General features: G+C 39.2%; 1 protein-coding gene across 4 annotated transcripts in view; it reads left to right on the forward strand.

The window, feature by feature from the left end:
- Positions 1-22934, forward strand: part of pax5 (paired box 5) — a 61683-nt gene that overhangs the window by 17775 nt on the left and 20974 nt on the right. For 3 of the 4 annotated variants that reach the window (XM_038301660.1, XM_038301663.1, XM_038301661.1), the window contains exons 2-6: positions 528-693; positions 7100-7297; positions 7891-7955; positions 10481-10606; positions 19799-19983. In XM_038301660.1, coding sequence (XP_038157588.1) covers positions 528-693; positions 7100-7297; positions 7891-7955; positions 10481-10606; positions 19799-19983 — 740 coding nt within the window. The remainder of the gene's footprint in view (positions 1-527; positions 694-7099; positions 7298-7890; positions 7956-10480; positions 10607-19798; positions 19984-22934) is intronic. The other variant, XM_038301662.1, reaches the window with a different exon arrangement.

The raw sequence follows: 22934 nt of genomic DNA on the forward strand, positions 1-22934 counted from the left end.
TTAAGAATTCAACTAGAAATGATCTAAAGATGTTGATATAGGCAGCTGTTGTTAATGAAGAGCACACCTTAGCTGTGGATGTCAAGAAAAAAGAAATATTTGTTGTTAAAGGTTTATTACCACTCTAAATTTTCAGTCATATGGGAGGACAAACCAGATTATTGAGATTTTCATACAAGTACTTAAAATGAAATTAATTGAGTAGAGGAAGAGCCTTTCAAATATCAGTTGAATTTCTAACTGTTTTAGTTAAGTGTTAATGAATTTCATTTAAGCTATTCTGATTAGAGATGTTCTTGCTTAAATTCGGGTTAAATAGCAACGTCTATAAACCCCCCAAAAATGATTTATATTCAATCCACTTGTTGTCATTTCCATTTGAAATCCTTATGCAAAATTTTTGTGATTCAACATTTCAGCCCCTAAATATTCCAACGGATGGAAACAATCCCAGGCTTTCCTCTATCCATGTCACTCAGCCTCATCTTACAGTTATCCCTCTCATACTCTTGTTGGCTCTTTTTCAGGACATGGTGGGGTGAACCAGCTCGGAGGCGTGTTTGTAAATGGCAGACCCCTTCCAGATGTGGTACGACAACGAATAGTAGAGCTTGCCCATCAAGGGGTTCGACCCTGTGACATCTCAAGGCAGCTGCGGGTCAGCCATGGATGCGTCAGCAAGATATTGGGCAGGTAAGAACCAAACACACATTTACAGTACAAAAGATTTTTACCTCTGTCCCAACCTGTGGAACAATTTGGGGTTTAATGGGGAAGAAGATGTGCATTTTAAGTACAAAATTAATATTCTATAGCATTGAACATTGCTGTTTAATATTTGTGCTACAGTTCTTGATGAGAGAAATCCTTCTGACAAAGCTGAGGATGCTATACGTTACTTAAACACTATCAATTTTTTGGCAGTAGGCTAATTTTAACCAAAAATATCCAGTTGCAAACATGTAAGAGCCCTGAATGCTTTAAAATTAATGTAAATAGCATCTGTATATTGTACTGTACTTCTGAGAGTATATCGCAATATTGTTGAGAAATTCATTAAATAATCCATGGCTTCTGTTTTCCTGTGTATAAAATCAACATGATGTAATGATCAGAACAGATGGACCCAGAATCAAAACCAGACAACTAGTATGAAAGTTTAAAACAGTTTACGGAAACGAAACTGCTGCAGGTGTTGTCAGCGACTAGGGCAGGATCCTCTGGAAACTGAGACAGAAGATTAGAGACCAAGTTATCTTTAAGATGTGCATCAATGGCAAACGTAATGGTCACCAACCTTCTCTTAGTGCGCTGGAAAAACCATGAGGTTAGGTTTGAGCAAGTTGACAGTAGTGCTGATGCTGCTGTCACTGGTCAAGAAGTCCCAGAGAATGACTAAGCTGAGTTACGATGATCCGTCATAACCGTAAAGACGATAGTGGGCAGGAAGAACAGAAGGACAGGCCAGAATCCATCGTCAGGGGCGAAGTCCAGGGTGAGAGCCAGGTGATCAGGAGTCCAATGAAGCGCCAGAGGGAAATCCAGGACAAGGCCGTGAAAAAGTTCCAGGTTAGGGAACAGACAGGGATCAGGCGGGCTCAGAAACAGGGTTAGATCAGGTCAGTCAAACAGGCAGGAAGTCAGGAATCAGAATGCTGGAATAGATCTCACCAATGGCTTGAAATAATCTGGCAGTGAAGTCAGAAGGCTGGTTATATACTGATAGGTGCAGGTGGATCACATAAGTAGTAATGAGCATGGAGTGAAGCTGAGCAGGCGTGTCTTGTCAGGAATCAGACCAACATCGGTGCTGAGATCATGACACATGATACAGATTGGTTTCTTTTGTGGAAGTGGCCTCAATCTGACTTTTCCATAATAACTATTAAAAATCATATACTTGATGCTGTTTGCGTGGAAGGCCTTGCCAAAGCATTTCTTTTCCTGGAGTCAGAAATCTAAATATGTAGAGTTTGCAAAAATTTTTTGGACTACCTGAAAGATGTGCTTTGGTCAAATGATCTTTTTAGCAACAAAGACTCAGTGTGAGTGTAGCATGTAACAAAAAATGAAAACTGGGAAAGCACCTCACACCCACCTTTAAGTATGATGGAGGATGTGTCATGCCGTGGGGCTTTATCACCACCTCAGTCTCTGGGAACCTTGTTAGAGTGTATGGAATCTTGGCCTCTTTGAGACAATTGAGGTTTATTACAAAAATCTATTTGAGTAAATTCAAAAGTATAATTAACTATATTTTTGTAGGGTAACAATCCAACACGTAAAGTCAAATTAACAAAGAAATTGTTTATAAAGCAGTAAATCAACCTTCTTTCAAGGCTAAGTCCCTGAGCATGAGTCATTCCTTCTTAGTAAAAAGCTTGTTTTATTTTGACAGGTTTAATCATATGCGTAGATGTTTAAAGGTCTGCTCTTTAGTTAAAGTTATGGGACTTTTATAGAACGATGAACTTAGAATAAAAAAAAAATCCACAGTTCATTAATGTGAGACTTTGTGAACTCACCAAAAAATGTCCTTTTAGATTTCAAATTACACTCATATCCCTTAAAAATGCAGTGTCCATCAGCATCAAATATCAGTAATGCAGGTGCAAATATACATTTTTTCTATTCTTGAAATCATTCAAATATTTACTTTGAGACACTGTAAATACCTCTGCCCTAGACCTAAATCCATCATTTAAGATGATGATTGAGTGGGAGAGAAGATAGAAAAAGTTAAACTATTTTTTTTATCTCAGAGTTGTGAGAACTCTACTTTCTACATCCACAGTTTCAAAGACTTATGTCAAACCATAATCTTTCCAAAAGGAATGGAGGACAACTCAACGTCTAAACTTTACCTTGTCGGTGGAGAACCTTAAAAAAAAAACTAAAAAAAGAGTCCATCCATTTTCTAAGACTACTTCTTCAGCACTCATATGCTGCATTTTAAGAAACACCAGCCTTCATTTTTGCTCTTGCCTTCAACCTTCCCCCTCTCTTCTCTGTATCCTATAAGTCTTCCCTGACCCGTCTTAATTTTTTTCTGTGAATCTTCTCACCTCCCTTCTCTTTCCCTCTCTCTGTGTGTCTGTCTGGCTTTTCAAAGCTAAATTCAAGAGCAAATCCCTGCTCATTCTGTCCCCAAGGAGAGAAAGAAAGGTGGACAATAGTAAAAAAGAAAAGATTCATCACTTTTTGGGGGGAATTAGCATCAAAATGAAAGTTGTACCGTATTTCTGAACCACCACTTACCCCACAAAAAAGTGAGCAAGGTGAAGAATGGAAGAAATGGAAGAACAATCAAAAAGGAAAAAGACGTGTTAAGAGAGTGGAGTACTGCAAGGGGAGAAATGAATGAGAGACAGAGAGACCATTTTTGGGGACGGAGGGGAAGGATTAGCAACAGCGACCCTCAACTATATCAAAAAATGTGTTGTTCATTGTTCTCTCATGCCTTCCTTTCCCTTTTTTCTGTCTTTCCCTCTCTATCTCTTTCTCTCTTCCCATCTCCTGGCCGTTCAACTCACTGAAGCGTTACTGTGAGGGGGAGGAGAAGGGACCAAGGGATGGATGGAAGTAGGGAGGGTGGGAGGGTTGTTTTATCCTCTCCTCGCTGTCTCTCTGGTGCCAGCAGAACAAAAACACCAACTCTACCACCCCTCGCACACACACCCATCCGCTACGAGTGTGTGCGTGTGGGTGAGTGAGTGCGTCGGCTCATCGTTGAGCAGGATATCAATAACCAAGCTCGTTTATTCACCGATGATTCAGCTGTGAATAATTTAAAACGTTTTCCATTTGAAAATAGATTGTCTTTTTTCCTCTTTAGTTGTGCTTATGCTCTAGCTGTGAGGAGTCAAAAAGTGCAACACACACAGAGGGGGAGAAAGACAAGGAGGCACACATTTACAGCAACTCACATCTTCAAGGAAAGGATTACTCCACCGTACAGTTGAGGGAGACCAGCAGATTTAAGACTGACTGACAGCTTCCAGCCAAAGCACCCCCCACCTCAAGAAGCACTTTTTATTTTTTGCAAGCTGTGTTGTGCACTCGCCATGTTTCCATCCCCTGCCCTCATGCCCGTTTTGCAAGTAAATGAAATCGCCATGGAGGACACTAGAGGATGCAATCTTTTTCTAGGTAGCCTATGTGTAACGGAAGCCGTCCATGAGATAAAGTCAGGTATCAGAGGTATTGTATCACGCCTGTTTGAGAGTGATACATTCACTTTAACCAATTTAGCTGACACAGATATCTCAATTTAAATCAGACAGATTTTAAATTATATAACAAGCAAGAGAGAGTTAAATGTAATTTACAGCATAAAAATATATATATATATATATAATAAATACAGACGGTCACTAGCTTTACTCAAACTGTCAGGTTTGTTAGAAAAGACAAATATGGTGATTCGATTACAAGGGTGCGATGGAGCCCAAGAAAAATACTCATGTTCCTTTTCATCTTCAACAATTAGGTGGGACCCGATTCTCTAATTAGGTGACTTCTAACTTGGTTGAATGAATGAATGAATGAATGAATCAATCAATCAATCAATCAATTAATCTGACAGATTAAGATTTAATTGCACACATTCCAGTTCAAACTCCAGTTAAAATACATTATGTTCCATTTTGTTTATTTTGCCAATTGGTAAATGTTTTATATCAAAGGAAGACCAATTAGCTGCATTACTTTATTGACTATTCAGCTGATCAAGCATTTGGTGGCAGTGGAAATAAATTACTCTATCCTTCCAGACATAGACCTGGCACAAACAAGACAGAAATGAGCTACACTGGAAAATTTGCACTAAAACAAAAAGTTATGTCAAAGTTTTAGTTGAAGTTTGGTACACATTGTGCCAATGTTTCCACTTTCAATGTAGGTTTATATCCAGTGACCAGAGAAAACATCTCAATCAGGATTGTTGTCTATTCCATCTGTATTGTTCTAAGTGGTAAAACTAAACTTGATTGCGGAATATTTAACCTGTAGTGATAATGTGATAGAAATACTTATAGCATTAAATCAGTGACATAATAAGTGTTGCCTTTAACAATGTGCGCATTGATTGGCAATGATCATTAGGTTTCTAACTTGCATCTTGAACAAGGGTAAAACAAATGCAATGTCATCTCTGATTTGAAAGAAAAATGTAAACGAAACAGAGCATAAGTTACAGTGCACCATTAAAACAAAACCCAACACATCAACAACACTAACTATCGGGTACATAAAAAATCAAATCACGCAAATCAAAATTACATTTGGAAGTAAAAGAGTAAATTAGTTTTTCAGTTGCTTGAATTTCGTCTGATCCCCATCAAAATATTTGTATTCCTCCAAATGTTTTTTCCAAAGGGTTTTAACATCCTGATGAAGTCTTTCTTGTGTATCAGACAACAGACTGCCATCCATCCATCCATCCATCCATCCATCCATCCATCCATCCATCCATCCATCCATCCATCCATCCATCCATCCATCCATCCATCCATCCATCCATCCATCCATCCATCCATCCATGGGCTGACCTGTTTTATATGGTAGCGTCAAAAAAATGTCAACTCCTTTCAGTTTCAAATTATATTATTAATATAGCTCCAATTAACAACACATGTCATTTCAAGGCACTTTACAGTGTCAGGTCATAAGGAATAGAACAGATCTCTGATATGAAATGGATCTTGGTTGTTTAGGGCTTTATACATGAAAAGGTAGATTTTTCTTCTATTCTGGATTAACAGGAAGCAAATGAAGGGAAGCTAAGATTGAAGAAATATGATCTCTCTTTTTAATTATCATTAGAAATCTGGCTTCAGAATTTTGGATCATGAGGGCTTTCTAACCACAGTTTTGGAACTTCCTGATAGTGAAGAATTACAATAGACCAGCCTATAAGTATTAAGGCCTTAAACAAACTGCCAGCAGAAACTCTGCTTGCAGTACACATGAGACATGAGCTCCGCCACAACATAAAGATCTATTTTTTCAAAACCCTTTATGTGCGGATTCTTGTTAAAGTACCTCATGTCATTGGATTCTATCTGATGGAGCGACTCAGAACACAATATGTAGCGAAAAACTAACACCGTGCATCACCTGCGATAGTCCTCAGCCTAAAACTGTCATGAAACCAGTGAATTTTAACATTTTATGTATAAAAAGCAACAAGAATCTGGTAGTGGGGAACTGCAGGAATTCAGATGAACTTCCTGGTTGGTCTGAGGGGAGACTGATCAGGAATGAGTTGGTTGATGACAACTGATGACTGATTGCTTTGGCTTACTTGAGAGATAAAGGAGAGGTTGCTTGGATGTGTAAGTATTTGATTCAGCAGGCTTTGCAGACCAGAGGTTCAGGTGAGTGTGTGTGAGATCTGAGAGTGTTGGCACCTATAAGAGACGTCATGCTGGAGAGCAGGCAGGCAGGTAATGAAGACAGAGAACTGCTGCACACAGGTGACTCCTTTTCCATAAAGATAGGAGATGAACTGAGGTTCACTGGTTTTCTTGAACAAAAAATATCCAAGTTAAAATGATTTACAAGAGGACAGATTAAACAGAAAGATATTCCTGATTTAGGTATTTGGCTGGCATACCATCAGGGTTAAACATCCGGCGAAGAGAGATGATCCATCGCCTCCTTATATGTACGCTAGTCATCTTGATAGAGAAATGTTCTCATATGTGCAGAAACACAGGTGGGCCCAGCCAGCAGCAAAGATCCTCTCTGTGACAGGAAGCACACTCACACCAGAAAAAACCCCAGAGACCCTAACAAAAACATGGTGTTGGCGCCGTCATGCAATGGGAACATACCACATTACCTGTGGGGAATTTGACGGGGAAGCTGATCAGCATTAAGGGGAAACTGAATGGAGCTACAGAAGAAGCAGGAAGGAAAATCAGAGGACTCTTAACAAAGGCTGGCAGCTGTATTTGCAACGATTAGATTATGTTAATCTATAAATGAATATTCTTCAAGCTCATTTCAGTTTTTGGTTTAATTGTGATGAAATGTGCAGAGTTTTAAGGGGTTAGGGTACCTCTTACGGTAAACCTCCCTCTGCTTTCCTTCACAGGTACTATGAAACAGGCAGCATCCGCCCTGGGGTAATCGGGGGATCCAAACCAAAGGTTGCTACACCCAAAGTGGTCGACAAGATCGCCGATTACAAACGCCAAAATCCCACCATGTTTGCCTGGGAGATTCGGGACAGGCTCCTGGCTGAGAGAGTTTGTGACAATGACAGTGTCCCCAGTGTCAGCTCCATCAACAGGTAACACTTTCTGTGTAATCTGTGGGTTCGGGTATCAAACTGTAACAGCAGATTGTAGGCGTAGCATGGAACAACACAAATGTGTGTGTTTTATCTGTGTGTCGTCGTTGGTGTGGGAGTGGAAGAGGGGAATAGCAAATAGGGCCCCAGCCTCCATATGTATGAAGTGGCTGCAGCTCAGTGGTTCTACACGATGGTACAATGACAAACCCTCTCCCCTGAGTGCACAGAGGGAGCAACACAGAGGGATAGATGGAAAAATAGGAGAAAGAACGAGGGAGCGAAAAAGGCAGGCCAAAAGAAATGGAAGGTGAAACGGACACAAAAGACAAGAAAATGAAAACAGAGCAAATTTATTGAGAGGAGAGGAAAAGGGGAGGAAAGGATGAAAAATAAAAGAGGAAGAAAAGGCTTGCATGATCAACCAAGCAGGAAGTGTGAGGCCCCTCTGCCATGTCTGCCTGCCTAAGCCACTTCACACACACATACACACACAGCTTTGCTCCCACGATGGCCATGTTCTCTCTGTCACTCAGGATCTCACACAAGACACTTTATACACACTAATATATATCTCCTCTCTTCCTCTGCAGGATCATACGGACTAAGGTTCAGCAGCAACCTGGTCAAACGGGCTCGGTGTCGGCTCACAGCTTAGGTATGTTCTGTAAGAAGATGCTGGTTCTTCCATCGGTGAGGGTTATATAATCTAAGCTTGGATGGTAGAAAGCAGACACTGCCGAAGGCATTCAAAATCTTTTAATCAAGCAAAAATATAAAACTATTTTGGGAAATAACTGCAAATGCAAAGATATTTCTTTGTGGTATTAGGAAGGGCTTTTAGGTAATTATCAATATTGGCAAACAACATCAAAGGAAGTTGATGTCATCCCCTCAGCAGAAGAGTAAACACAGTCCAACTCCAGTAGCAAAGGTGAAGGTATTGTTCCCACTGAAGCCTTTATTTCCAGATTTTAATTAACCCATGGACATAATACAACAAAGGATATTTGGGACACTTTTTAATATACAGCAGTGATATGTCCTAATTCTTGGACCTACCTACTTTTTATCAAAGTTGCAACAAAGTTCAAACATTATTGGAAAATTGGTGATACAAAACATGGAATATGGAAATTCTGAAATAGAACCTGAAAATGTTTCATGTACATCAAGCCATTTATAGTCAGCTCAATAATCAACTCAAAATCACTCTGACTGGACGGATACTATCAATGCACGTCAGTTTGAAAGTTTTGCATTAGATTCTCAATTAAATTTAATGTTCAATATAGACTCGACCATTCTCATATATGAATATGCTTTGCTCCAAACCAATCCAGTGTACACCTAGCTGCATGCTTTTGATTGTTGTCCACCTCAATTTTTATTTTTTGACCAGTTTTCTTGTTGTATTGCCCCATATTTACCCCAAATAGAGAAAATCCTTCCCCACAACATAATACTGCTACCATCGCCATTATGTAGAGATGTTTAGGGGTAATAAATAACCTTTCAAGGTAGATTACAGCATCTTAATGAGTCTTGCAGATATGCACAGATAACCCGATGCAGCTCTAACCCATTGCTGCTCAAAAAAAAGTCCTTTACATAAAGAGAGCAGTTGAAGTTTCTAACCATAAGTAAATAACCATATTGAGTACATTAAGCAAAAAGTCATGAAGGAACAAAAAGATAATCACTAAGGTTCTTATGTATTAATCCCCATGACTTCTTATGTTTTAATATTTTTGTTTGTCAGGTAAAGCCTTTTATCCCCACACTGGAAACATTAGTCCCCTTTTCTCCATGAATATTTCAAAGGACAAATAGTGTTGCTCACTTTTCCCTGCAGTGGATTGCACCTTGCTGTCTTGTTGTATCTTCATGATCGCACATTGTCTAGTAATCTAAATTAATTTTCACACACTGCTCCCTCACTCCTGCCTTATACTCACATTTATCAGATCCACCCAAATACATACACACCTAGATATGATGCAGTGCACGCTCTCCCTTCCACACGCACGCCTACAGATTACACAGATAAATGGCTCCCACTCCCAGGCGGAAAATTGAACATTTGGATTTGCAGAATAGGAGCGTTACGTTCAGAAAAAAAAAAAAAAAAAAGAAGAGTGAAAAGAAAAAGAAAGGAAAATCAGATAATTGAAGTGCTAAATCAAGTGATGGGAAAAGAGGGGATATGCATTCATTATACTCTTCTTGTCGTTAGCAAAAAAGAGTAACAGCTTGAGAGGACTGATCCTTTGGTTTGTCTTGTTTCTTTTCCTTATTCCCTTTTCGGTCTTGTCTGTCTCTGATGGGGGGGTCTATTGGGAGAGAGGATTAGGACGTCTGTTGCCACACCTTTCTGTCCCTCCTGGGATACCATACTGTCACTCAGCCCAACGTCCGCCTATAGATAAGGCACCTAAGAGTGACTGACTGCGTTTTGCAGTTTGTGCATGTGTGTCAGGAGGTTACAGAGTGTATGTGTGTCACTAAAGCAGTGACAACTGTGTCGCCCATCAAGAAACTTGTCTCCTCCAGGGGGAAGATCAGAGCAGGTGACAACAAGGAGCAGAAAACCCCTGATAGCTCATCAGTGGGCCTTTTCCTTTGAGGGGAAGTTTAGTTAGAGTGTTTTTGTTCTATTTAAAGGTATAGTGGATGATTTTCGTGAATTTTTTAAAAGACCTGCCCTTTCCCCTTAAAAAAACAAAAAAGCACATGCGCAATCTCCTGAGAGGTAACATCTATCAAACACGTGCAGGAGCATTCATGAGCCTATTTCTCCTTGTGCACGCTATATTTAAATATTGCTGCTTGCATCGCTCATACAAGCTTACTTTCCAAAAGAAGAATTGTAATTTTTCCAGTGTGTCAGACTCACCCCCAGTAATTGAAAATGGGGATGAGCACGTAGGACGGCCTTACGTAAACATATCACCAGAATGATTGACAACTAGGAGAACCACTTATTTTGATGATCCACCTGGAAAAAGAACATTGTCTGCTGTACCTTTAAAGTTTCCAAATACAAATATATAAAGACAATGAGCAACTGAAAGGGTAGGCTCAGTGTGACATGCAGTATTCTTACTATTGGGATGTTTGTAACAAAAAAGAACTTTTTATTTCCGGATACATCCTTTAATTCACCTTATGCTCTGTTTGCAGCGACGTCCGTAGCTTCTACACAGGTTTCAGCGGTCACTAGCGACTCTGCTGGCTCATCGTACTCAATCAGCGGCATATTGGGAATCAGCTCTGCTGCCGACGTGGGCAAGAGGAAGAGAGATGAGGGTGAATATTTGTCCTTCATATTTTCACGTCTTTGTGTATTCTCCCATAAGAATGGCTTTTGCAAAAATGTAAAATACCCCAAGACAGTACATACACCAGATGAAGCAACACTCAAGGTGGTGATGGAGACCGGAAGATCTCATCCACTCAAAAACAGCATCAAAACAAATAAAAACATAAAGATTAATGAAACATGTACAAAGGTGTGTGCCCATATGAAGTGTGGGAGCTGTAAACCAAACATCTTGATTGAGAAACCTGTGTTTGTTTACCAACTGCGCTCCACTGGAGACCCACCTGAGAAGCAATTTTATGCATGCTCTATTGATCATATGTGCTGTCATACTGGATCAATGTTGCATGCTAATATGAGAGTGAACCTGTATAGGTGTGTGTGTGCGTGTATTAATATTGAGAGGCATTCTCACATGCTTTTCACAGCTTTGAATAAATGGATGGGTGTGAGATCATGAGTGTGTATGTGGTGGAATCAGTGGCATTAAAAAGCCATCACACAGACGGTCTCCTGCAGTAAATGAGACAGCACCAGATGTTTGAGCGAAGCAGGGTGACAGAATGCCACCAGGGGCTATTTCTCTCTCTCTCCTTATTCATTTTGTGTCTCTTTCTCTTTAAAAGCTCACACAAGCACATATATACACCCTGTATAGCTGCTTTTTCCCACCACTGATGAATTTTCAGATCACTCCAGAGGGTTTCAGGTAATCCCATATGAACATTATGTGCTTGATTTTACCTGCTAACCCATCAGAGGACAACACAGACTTAAACTCCAATAAAGTCACACAAATAAACTTACTGGGAAAACCTTTAGTATTTCCCATACAACCAAAACTTTTATTATTAGCACTTAACTGCTTTTTGGTTATCCAGTTTATCCACTTTTATCATGTAGACATAATATATGTGAAACCACTTCAAACTAACTTACTTAATTAACCCAAAAGGAAAATCCCATAACTTTTTCAATTAATTAATCATTCACTTATCATTGGATGGTCTGTTTTTTAATGTTTTATTTAAAGCTTTATTTAAACATTTCAGGCTTGTTGGGGCTTGTTTGGGATTTACCAGCAAAAAAAAAAAAAGAAAAAAAAAGAAAAAGCATTTTGAAGCTACAGTCATATATTCAAAAGAACCCATATATAAAAAAATGTTTTTCTCTACCTGGGGCATAAATAAGAAGAGAAACCCCAGATTTGTCTAAAAAGCTAATAATGGAACACATCTTTACATAATTGAATGAATTCCAGGAGAAAAGCAAGTAATTGACCAACAGAATCAGTCTGGAAATGTTAACAAAGCTAAGGGTTTTTAATTCAAACAAACATCAGGATCTCACAGAGTCTCCCCAGGATTGTCTGACCCTCCTACATTACTCCAAGACACGTTATTGACTTATCCAGCAGGTCACAGAAGAACAAGTTTTCTATAGCACTAAAGACCTCTCAGTTAAACTGAGTTTTCATGATTCACTAATAAAACAGACCGGGATGAAATGGCCTCAGAGAGTGATATCCAAGGCAAAAAACACTACTGACAAAACAGAGAGAACACAAAGGCCAACTTATTATTTTCCTTAAAGAAATGATCCTCAGAAGGTTCAGATCCTATTACATAGTTTTAGATGATGAACAATTCAACTATCGGAGGCTGCTTTTCTGCTTTTTGACCTGGACCACTTCCTGTAGCCAGTGTAAATAAAAGCAAAAGATAAAACCAAACCATCCGTTTGTGACCAAACTTGGGTTATCCAGCAGGAGAATGATATAGAACACAGAAGCACATTCACCTCCAAAAAAGACGCTTCGGAGAGGACAAGTCAAAGTGGCCTGTGAGTTAAATAGGCTTTTCATGCAAAGAGAAAACAAACCAACAAGAAAAAAACCCTCAAGTGAGGCTCAATTTCAATAACTCTGCAAGGTAGAGTGAATACAACTCATCTATAGTCGCCTTTAACCCTCATTGCCAATTATCACAAACATTTAATGGCTTTTCTTGCAGCCAACCATGTATTAAGTTTAGGATATAATTATATCTTTAACACAGAGGCAGAGTATGCCTTGTGTAGCATTTCTGGTAGGAAATTAAAGCATAATTTTAAATAACAAAGTCAATTTATAGAAAGACAAATGCAACACATACTGAAAAAATGTAGAGTGATTGCATAGGATCATGCAAACTGGAACAGCCTCTACACGGAGGACAATGAGAAGAATCATTTCATCATCAAACAGTTTTAGAATGAGACAAACCATGAACAGGTTTAAGTTTTTTTTGAGAAAAAAAAATTCTGACAAAAAAACAAGGATTGTAAAGGAACTACCGGTAGATATTCTTCTAGCCAAGAGTTTTCACTGTCATGGAAAATACTTAAAATATTTTTTTTTGGCAACTTTTGACTATGTCTTCTACAAACTTGCACATTAAGGCAGGACACCAAGTTTTTACTGTAAGTGTGCGACAGTGTTTTAATATTTAACTCTAATAAGTGAGGTCAAAACGTTATTTCCTGTTTTTGCTAAGGTGCCTGGAACACCTCATTCGGCGAAAGGCTGCTCACTCTCACGTTTTGGGGGGGCTTTTTATCAGCGGCGTTTCTATGGCAGAGGTCTGCGCGGTTGGCTCTGTGGTCTAATTAACAGCATTGCTAATCACAGCTTCCATTAGAGCAGCCCCCGCCGGATAATGACACACACACACAGCGAGGGGCGACAGCAGGAACAGCATGCACTGACATGGACAGACAAACACATACACTCTGACAAACAATACAGCATGCTTCTCACATACACGCACGCCCATATGTTTGTCAGAGAGACGACATTCGCACACATGTACTCCAGGTCGTATGGACATGAAGCCAACAATGACATTGTTCTTTTGTCGACTTTGCTAAGATGACTATCTAAATAGGTGAATATTTTAAGTTGGACAGTCCGTGTTGGATTGGAGCATTGTGCTCTTTAAAGAAAATTAAGGGAAAAGGAGAGACCACAGTATTAAAATGTATATAAATAATTTTGGAATTTTGGAGTAAATCTTACTCTTGATAAATGTGTAATGATAAGTGTCAGCACAAGGTCTATGGAGGTCTATCCAGAGCTGTTATTCTTATAAAAAAGATCATTTAAATTAGGGCTCAATGATTTCATAAAAAAAACAAAATTTGTATTTTTTAACCATTAATGCTAAAGTGATTTTATTCGGATTTCCCTTTGCACTGACCACAAGCATGTAGATGTTTCACTCCTGGGTCTCATTGTTTTCATGACATTCAAAGGTTGCTGATGTAGAGTCAATTTTAACTTCATAGTTACTGTTGTGAGGAAAATTTGCTTACTTCTACCTGCATGCTAGCTGCAAGTCTCTTTTCACTTTTGTGTGGTGAAAAAATACAGTTTTAATGTATTATCACCACCTAAAGGGCTGGGGAGTTGGTGTCTTGCACTTGTTAAATGTCATATGAACAAAACTCAATGCCTCTGTGATAAAAAAAATGGTGTTTTATAAATTGGTGATTATATTGCTAGTGCAGTTATTTAAATACAGAGTGTTTCTACAGTTGCTGCAAATAAAATCTTTTAGGCTTTGGTTTCGTGGTTCTGTTCATTTTAAACGTGGCATCAAGGCTTTTGAGGCAAATAAGTCTGATTTACCTTATTTAGGCTAAAAAAATCAGTCTTGCTGCATTCGTGTCAAAATTCCAGCCTACAAAAATATTGAGGCTTTTCTGGAAAAGTTCAAATTTGTCTTTTCTAGTTACATATTCAAAACTTAAAACCTGCTGTTTTAATAATTCAGTATAAACCTTTACTCAGTCTTTGACTTTAATAAGTATGTGAGATTTTTAGTTTATACATTTTCCTGTTGCTGTGGTGAGTGATTTGCACCTTTTTTACACAGAAGTGATAATGTTAGAGAAGTGATAATGTGAAGAGGGACAGAGCCCCTATTTATCCTCAGAGAGAAGCAAAATCAGCCAAGCTTCAAAAGTACAAACAAATGGTAGCAGTTCAGCAGTAAGTTACTGCATAAGGCTGTATTAGGGAAAAGGGCTTAAGAATGAGAGTTCCTCACTTTCAAAAGGCTGATTTTCTCATTATGACAATGAATTTGAGCAATATTTTAAAAAGTGGTCATTACGTTGAGAAATACCAATATATTAGTCTTAGATCACTGTACTGAACTATAGCGTTACAGATGTCAAATGTAATTCCTTGATCTTCCATTCATTCCAACAGTTGGTTTAAGCCAATTATTTTGCTTTAGCAACTCAAAGTAATGTCACACATCCCAGATTTTTTTAAATACATCTTGCTTGGGTTTACTCCTCAGTATAGACCTACATATATCACAGAAAAAGAATAAGAAAATAAAGACACCAGCTTAGAGGTGAAGAGTATGTGTAGACCCTATATACTACCCTCCATTCAAACATGCAAATATACCCTAGCCATAGCAGAGGCATAGCATATGGACTAGTTTAATTTTCAGAACAGTAACATTATCATTTGAAAAACAGATGTGCAAGTGGTGGGAACACAGGAAGGCAAAATCAGCATCATGTGTGTGCGTTTGTGTTTAGGTGGGAGGAGTGTGTGGGGGTAAAACCCTGTGGCGACCTGTGCCCTCCAGCCAAAGAGAGGGGAAGTAGGGGGTGACTGAGAGCAGAATGGATATGAATGGGTGTGAATGGAAGAACTTGACTTGTGAGGCCAAAAGGGTACCATTGTACCTTAACCTATTCTTGTTGCACGCTGAGGCTGCTTGTGTGCGCACACGTGTGTGAGTGTGTCTCTGTGGATTCAAAATGGACATGGGCTCCAGAACAGGTGGAACAGATACTGCAGTGTTCATTTTTTAATGATGCTTCAAGATATTTTCATCAGATTTGAAGGAAAGTCATTCGACATTGAATTGCAATGAATTGGTATTTTTATGTGAAGTTTAACTTGATTCAGTGGCACTTACCCAGAATGCCACATTGACCTCTTACCCCCTTGTGCAACCACTGTGACATGCAGCAGCTTACCGAATAAAAGAAACTGGGAGTGAGAAAAAGTTATGGCGGATGGAGGGGGAGATCCATGCTCTTCAACCGTGGCTCCGCTCAGCACCTCCCAAAACTTTGATCTTTAGACACACTCACCCTTACAGACACAGCCACACACAAATTTAGCTGCAAGCTAAAGCTGTGAGGTCAGACCTATAACACTTGTCCTACTGAGATAATCTTCAGTATGTCAACTTTAATTAGATCCACACAGGTAATGTCCTACCCTCGGCAGGCACGCTGAATGGCTGACAACTTTAATTCTAACATGTTTTAGGATTTAATAATCCAAACTGCTTGTGGGGTTGTTAAAAAAAAAGGCTGGTTGAGCCAGCAATGGAGAAGAAGGCAGAAGAGGCGGAGGGGAGAGGAAAAAAAAGCAAAAAGAAGGGAACAATGAAGGCTCATTGTTTGTTTTGTTCTGCTCTGAAAAAGAGGGAAGAGAAACGCTTCCCTTCTGAGACCGAATCACAGAGATAGAGGCAGCTGGAAGAATGTGTGTGTCTGTGTGTGCGTCCCTGACAGTGAATAGGATTTAACCCGTCACGGCAATGAGTTTCTTTACCCATCCATGGATACAATGAGAGCGGCCGGATATCAAGCTACCCACCAACAAACACACCTCCATCAGCGCCAAGACCCATCCATACACATTCACACACATGAATGGACAATATTGATTATGACAAATAAAAGCTTTGTTCCTTTTGCTCAACTACAGTAGGTCCTGCAGTCTGCTCTTCATTCTGTAGTTATGCAGTCATTTGAGGGTATGCTACAGCTGCAAGCTTAGATTGGCGTTTCAGAGTGTACTTGTGTGTGTGTAGAGGTGTGTGTCTGAGAGAAAGCAGAAAGCAATAAGCTGACTGAAATGGTGCCATCAGAGCTACATGATTGATCAATTGAATTCCATCACAGCGACTGGCCAGTGGGATTAAATGGGTTGCTGTGGGTTACCCGGCTAAAGCATCATACTGCCTTTATCTCTCCCCTGATTGGTCTGCCACCCGAGACCTGGACCATGCACTTGCACTGCACGCAGCATCTTTGTATGAGTGCAGGTGTGACGAGACTACAGGAGTATAAGAGAGATTAGGATCGAGGTGTGTGTTTGTGGGAGAAAAGATGAAGGCGGGTTTGTGTGCTGAAAAAGAGTTTGTCAAAGAGTTTGTGAGAAAGACATAGAGGTGCTCTCTTTAGATACGAGCTGGAGTCTTTCAAATGAACCTAAAACTAGCAGTTGTTTCAAGCTTACATTAACAGTTTTATCGAGGTTGGATGGTTAAACTGCAGAAACACATCTAACATTTAATCCTTTTTTTGGAAATTGGGGTTTCCATGTTTTGAGTTGGAAATACAACAAGAATACAGAAACTAATTAAAGTAGACTTGTGAACATTTTTTTGCAAATTATCTTCAATTCACCATACAGTTATGGTAGCATATGTATATAACTAATGCCTGTTGATGCACACTCTACACACAGATAATCATACAGGAAGCTTAACTTTTCCAGTCATTTAGTGCTCAGAGTTATGCCGAGTTGTTAGGGTTAGGTTTTTTTCCCCTTTCATTTATACACAATACACTACATATTCAAACAAACAATGATTTCTACATGTAGAACTTCTTTTAAAAAAAAATCTTTTTAACTCTAAATACATGCAGAAGGCTAAGGGTTTTAAGCCGGTGAACCACAGGGCCCTGTTTAGCCTTAATATTCTATAGTTTCAAAGGAATTTGCTAAAAAAAAAATCTAAAAAAAAAAAACCCTTCAGTTGATCCACTATCACTCATGGACACATTGCATGTATATATTACCCATTACCTTTAAGCTGAATTCTTATAGTATTCACACACTTACAACTTCACAAACACATGAGAATCAGTTTGCTCCCGCTTCAACTTCAACCATTGAAATTGACCCATAAGAGGTCAGCATGTTTCAGTTGTATGGCTTATGGTGAAGTTACACTATGTTTCCAAAGCTATTCATTCACCTAGTCGATGGTGTTTCAGTATGATATCAGTCCACCCATAGAGCACATGAAGTTTGGTTGTATATAGTGATTGACTCCACAGAAAGATGGTGACCTCTGCAATATGGGCTTCAGCATCCACTGACCCTGCTTCATCAGTTTGCATTGCCTAGCACTTTGTGGCTGAGTTGCTGTGGTTCCATTCCATTTTTGATGACACAGCTGACAGTCGACTGTGGAATATTTAGGAGTGAGTCTTAACTGGATTTGTTGCACTGGTGGCATCACAGTTCCAACCTGGCATTCACCAAGCTCCTAAGAGCAACCCATCCATCACAATGTTTTGTAAAACTAGTGCCTAGGTGCTTGATTTTATACACCTGTGGCCTTGGAAGTGATTGGAGGAACCTGATTCTAATAATTCGGATGGGTAAGTAAATACTTATAGTGTTTATAGTCTATCTCTGTGATGAAACAAAGAGCTGCTCTGCCCTCAAAATAACCATAGCAGTGTAGCAGGACAGAACCCGCAGCTGCTGCTATCACATCTGTTCAAATCAATGATTTCATCTTTGATACAGGAAGAGCAAGAGCATAAAACTCTAAGTTGTTTCGGACTGAGATGTCACTTGGACTGATATGAGTGCATCAGCAGATGAGCAAATACTTGCCACTAGAGTATCTGCATTAAGCCTGGTTTATGTGCAGAAACCAGGTCGTCTGAGTGTGTATCGCAATTAACGCAGATAGAACTCTGAACTGGGTTAGGTTAGGGTTAACAAAAAATCTAATAATTAGAATATAACAAAACCCTCACCCAAATGGATTTGTAATGATTTCTTTAAGGGCACAAAAATGGAACAAGATGATACAAAGTGGTAATGTCTGGGTGTGTAACTGGGGTAAGGTTATTAGCAAAAGATAAGACCAATACAGAAGTAACAGTTTTTTGTCCAGAAAAGTTTAAGAACATTTTATTTAGTAGAATCAAGTTTGAAAATGTAGCAAGGATGTTCTCCAAAATGACAAATTATGTATTCTATCTCTATCGTCCTGCCACATGCATAATCTACGCCTAAACTCCATAAAGAACAAGAAATAACATCTTCTGAAAGTCAAAAAGTCGGAAATAACACTGGTTTGGATTTTCCAAACCAAAAATGTCCTTATTATGTACAGTTTTATTTTATTTTATTTTTTGCTTTTAACTTTGAGGCTATTGAGAAATAAACTAGCTTTTTTTTTAAATAGCTCTATAGCTGCTTTCCTACTTTCTAGATGTCATCCATTCCTTTGTGTCGTTGTTATTTTTTTTATCTGCATCTCTCCTTTTTCTCTTAAACCAAAGCCTACCACAAATAAATCTGTATTTTCAGTCCAAATGAAAAAATATCAGAATTTGAAGTCCCAAACCTCTTTTCAACCTGTCTGTCATATAACTACCCAGGACACACATACACACTCTCTGACACACATCAAACACACAGTGACCCCCAGGACTAAAATAGGCTCTCAGGAGCAGTTTGAAGCAATGAATTGGCTCTATAGCGGGGGATTTTCACCCTCATCCCCTTTTTCTCTTTATCTTTTTCTCTCGTTCTCTCTTTTCTAATCATTTGTGGGCTGCGACTCCTCAGAGTTCTTATAATTGTCTCGTTCAGTCCCTCAGCCAAGCAATAACTGCAGGATACAAGAGCTCACAGTCTAATACTGATACCAAAGCCATATATATTTGTGTGTACATGTGTGTATGGGTGATACGAAAAACGTAACGTAGGATTGTGTTTATATGAGAGTAGAGGGTGAACCTCTGAGAGATCAAGAAGAAGAGACAGCGTATGCTAGGTAATGGATTGCATTTGTATGCGATTTCTTCTGAGTCTTCTCAGTCTATAAAGTCTTTCAATCCCAAATCAGTTTACTGGCTTTATTTAAGGCCGCAAACTTTTTTTCTCCCATATCTCAGACTTATACTATCCGCCCTGGGTTCGAGCCTGTTATCACCTTTTTCATTTTCCTATGCTCTTTATCAAATGATTCCCTTCATCCTCTTAAATTTGTATCCCCCCACCTTTAAAATGTAATCACACTAAAAACTTTCTAACATCACTCCTATTTTCTGTTCCCTCCTCACAGTTTTGCAGGAGTCACCACTGGCTAATGGGCATGGTCACAGTGGGCGGGACTTCCTCAGGAAGCAGATGAGAGGGGAATTGTTCTCGCCACAGCAGATCGAGGTATTGGACCGCCTCTTTGACAGACAACCAACCTGTCCAATCCAAACCACCACTGAACTCTATCTGAGCCCTGACGCTGGCAAGGTAAGGGCAAGGCATTGTGCAGGCTCTTGACTATGGCCACATTTAGAGGAAAAGAAAGGAGTTGAAAAGTGTAAAGTCCTGATCTCAAACTTGGTTCAAACCCCATAGATTAGCAGTCAGCACTTAAAATACAAAAAGACAGTAAACTCATGTTCTGTTCATTTTTTCATTGTTGTAACAGTGGCATAAAGATCTTACATGGAGCCACGTTTGCAAGGAAAATGCATTTATTTGTCAAGCTGTAAAGCTGAGTATGTGGGTTGCAGCCATAAAAAACTTGCCCCATCCTATCTGCTGATGGTATGGGGTGGCATCTCCTCTATTGGAGGAACAAGATCATGATTACAGGGATGCTAAAAGACTTTGAGAAGATATTCTTGAGCCACTGGCAATCTTACACCACCCCTCCTAGGGAATAAACTCTATCCTCAAAATGTCAACACTTGACCCCAGAGAGTGGGGTTTATCAGAGAGGACTTCCTGAAAGGAGCTGAGAGGATGAGATGGGCTTGAACTTCAACAAACATGAGTGGGACCAGTTTGAACGTGCTGTTCATGCCAGAATGGGTGACTTGCCCCAAATGCTGATGGAGGAATGGCTTGCAATCCAATAACAATTGTTGACCATGCTGGTGACAAGCATCAACAGTGTTTGGCTATGCATGGCTTACATGTTAAAGTGTACTTTTCTTTTAAATGGATGATTTATCAGTTTTAATGTGTGCAACCCACATACTCAACTCTGCTACTCAACAAACAAATTCACTTATCTTTTTTTGGCGTGGCACCATTTTAGAGACAATTAACAGACTTCTCAGAGGTGTAGCATTTATTGCCAAGAAGCACTGTTACATGAAATAACTTATCACCACAGAGTTTGTGACTAAAATAACTAGTGTTCAGCTTTTATTTTGTCATAAATCATCCTCATTCATGGAGCCTTTTGACAAACTCTGAAAAGCTCTTTAAGATATTATTCTGTGATGGATACTATTCTGCATTTTTTAGGCTGGTGAAAATGGCCATGCAGTTCAAGCACTAGTGATGGTTTGTACTGCACCAGTACAGACTAGGCTTAAAATATGCAACACATTTAATTAGAATTTTATGCGAAAGAGCAGAAAAAATCTGTGCATCAATGTGAAGTGGAAGGAAACTACATGCATTTAAAAATCCTTCAGTACCATAAAAACTGATGAGTGAAGCTAGTATTCCAATTAGGCCACGCTTTTTTTAGATGCCTCCAAATAAGCTTCTGTGCAACCAATTGCCTTAAAAAACTGTAAAAAAATATATATATAAATCCAGTATAAATTATTCTAAGAATAAATCTTACAATTCTGTAAAGGCAGATTTAGGCTATTAGGTTGACAAATATGACAGAGTTCTGTTCCATTTATGATCCAGTTATGGATCATAGATGCCATATGATCCAGTGCTATATGATGCCACTGGATCATATGACACAGTCATCCAAGATGATGCCATTGACCAGAGTTAACAAGTCAGGTAGGATAGCATTAATCAGAGAAGCAGCCAACAGGAGGAGGTGCAGAAATTCAGAGCTCAGATGGGGGAATTGGTCAGTAGCACAGCTATTGGTGGTGTTCTCCACAAATCTAGTCTTTATAGAAGAGTTACAAGAATAAAGGTATCGTTGAAAGAAAATAAACACAGAAGACCAAAGTTTAGATTACTTCAAGCCAGGAAGAGAACAAGGTACCCATGTGGAAGAAGGTCTTCTGGTAAGGGGAGACAAAAGTTTAACTTTTAATTTGGTATATGTTTCTTGCTATGGACAGGGAAGCTTTGTAAATAGAGTTACAAACAAAGTACCATAATCCTGGGAGGAATTTGACTGTGAACATAAGTCTGACCTGAAATGAAAATGTTAATACCACAGACCATTAATGCATTACAATGGTACAGTCAAAGTCCAGGCCTAAATCTAATTTGGAATTTATCTATAGAGGTACAAAGCTGGCAAAGCTACAATATAAAAGACCTGCATTTAAAACAATTAGATCTATGTTTGTAGGAGAACGTTTATATTTCTTTCTTCCACTTCATACTCATGCACTGTTTTTATCTATCTATCTATCAAACAAAAACATATTGACCTTCCTAAGTTATAACCTGACAAAATGAAAAAAGACTATGACTAGACTTAAATGTTGGTATGAAACATATCCATATTGAATTTTTGATGCTATAACTCTGAAGCTTGCTGACTAATAGAATTAAAAGCTGCTGATACAGACCTTTGTGATTTGTCAGATAACATATTGAAAGTTCTTGCAAGCTAACAAAAGGAGCTTTGCTTACAGCTGAAAAAGCCTGCCTGCTTTGCCTTGCCATGCCATGCCAATGTTATCCAAATTGTTGTGCAGCAGAGTTGCACAATCTGCATGTGCTCTTAATTTCGCCCAGCTTGTTCACTGAGTGCTTGAGGAATGTGTCAATCAACTTTTGTTTTCTGCGTTTGCTTGATGTGGACTCCCGTGGTCTGATAGACACTCTGCTGAGACGCAGTCAGGGTATTTTATTGACATTCAGTTAATCTAGATGCACCGCAGGGGTTAATGAGCATATCGACTCGGCTTACGTTATGACCTCACTTCCTGCTTCTTCCAGGGCAGTGATGGATATGAGGAATCCTGCATGCTGATGCACAGGGGGAATGAACTGCATATGTGTGTACATGTGAGAGACAAGAGACTAGAAAGTCTGTGTGCGATGTGCGTGTGTCTTAATGCTGCATCCTAATTGACCTTCCACCCTTTTCCAGCAGTGAATTAATGTAAATCTCAGTGAAATAGACAGGTGTAAGTAGTAATTTGCATAACAAAATGTGACCACACTTGCATTTGTATTCCATCTGCCTTTTTCTGTTGTTGCAGTGTGCCGCTCTGCTCTCAGAATTAGGGAAACGTTTTGGACAATATCTCAAC

This window comes from Cyprinodon tularosa, unplaced genomic scaffold, assembly GCF_016077235.1.
Source record: "Cyprinodon tularosa strain WSP-4 unplaced genomic scaffold, ASM1607723v1 ctg470, whole genome shotgun sequence".
NCBI classification, from domain to species: Eukaryota; Metazoa; Chordata; class Actinopteri; order Cyprinodontiformes; family Cyprinodontidae; genus Cyprinodon; species Cyprinodon tularosa.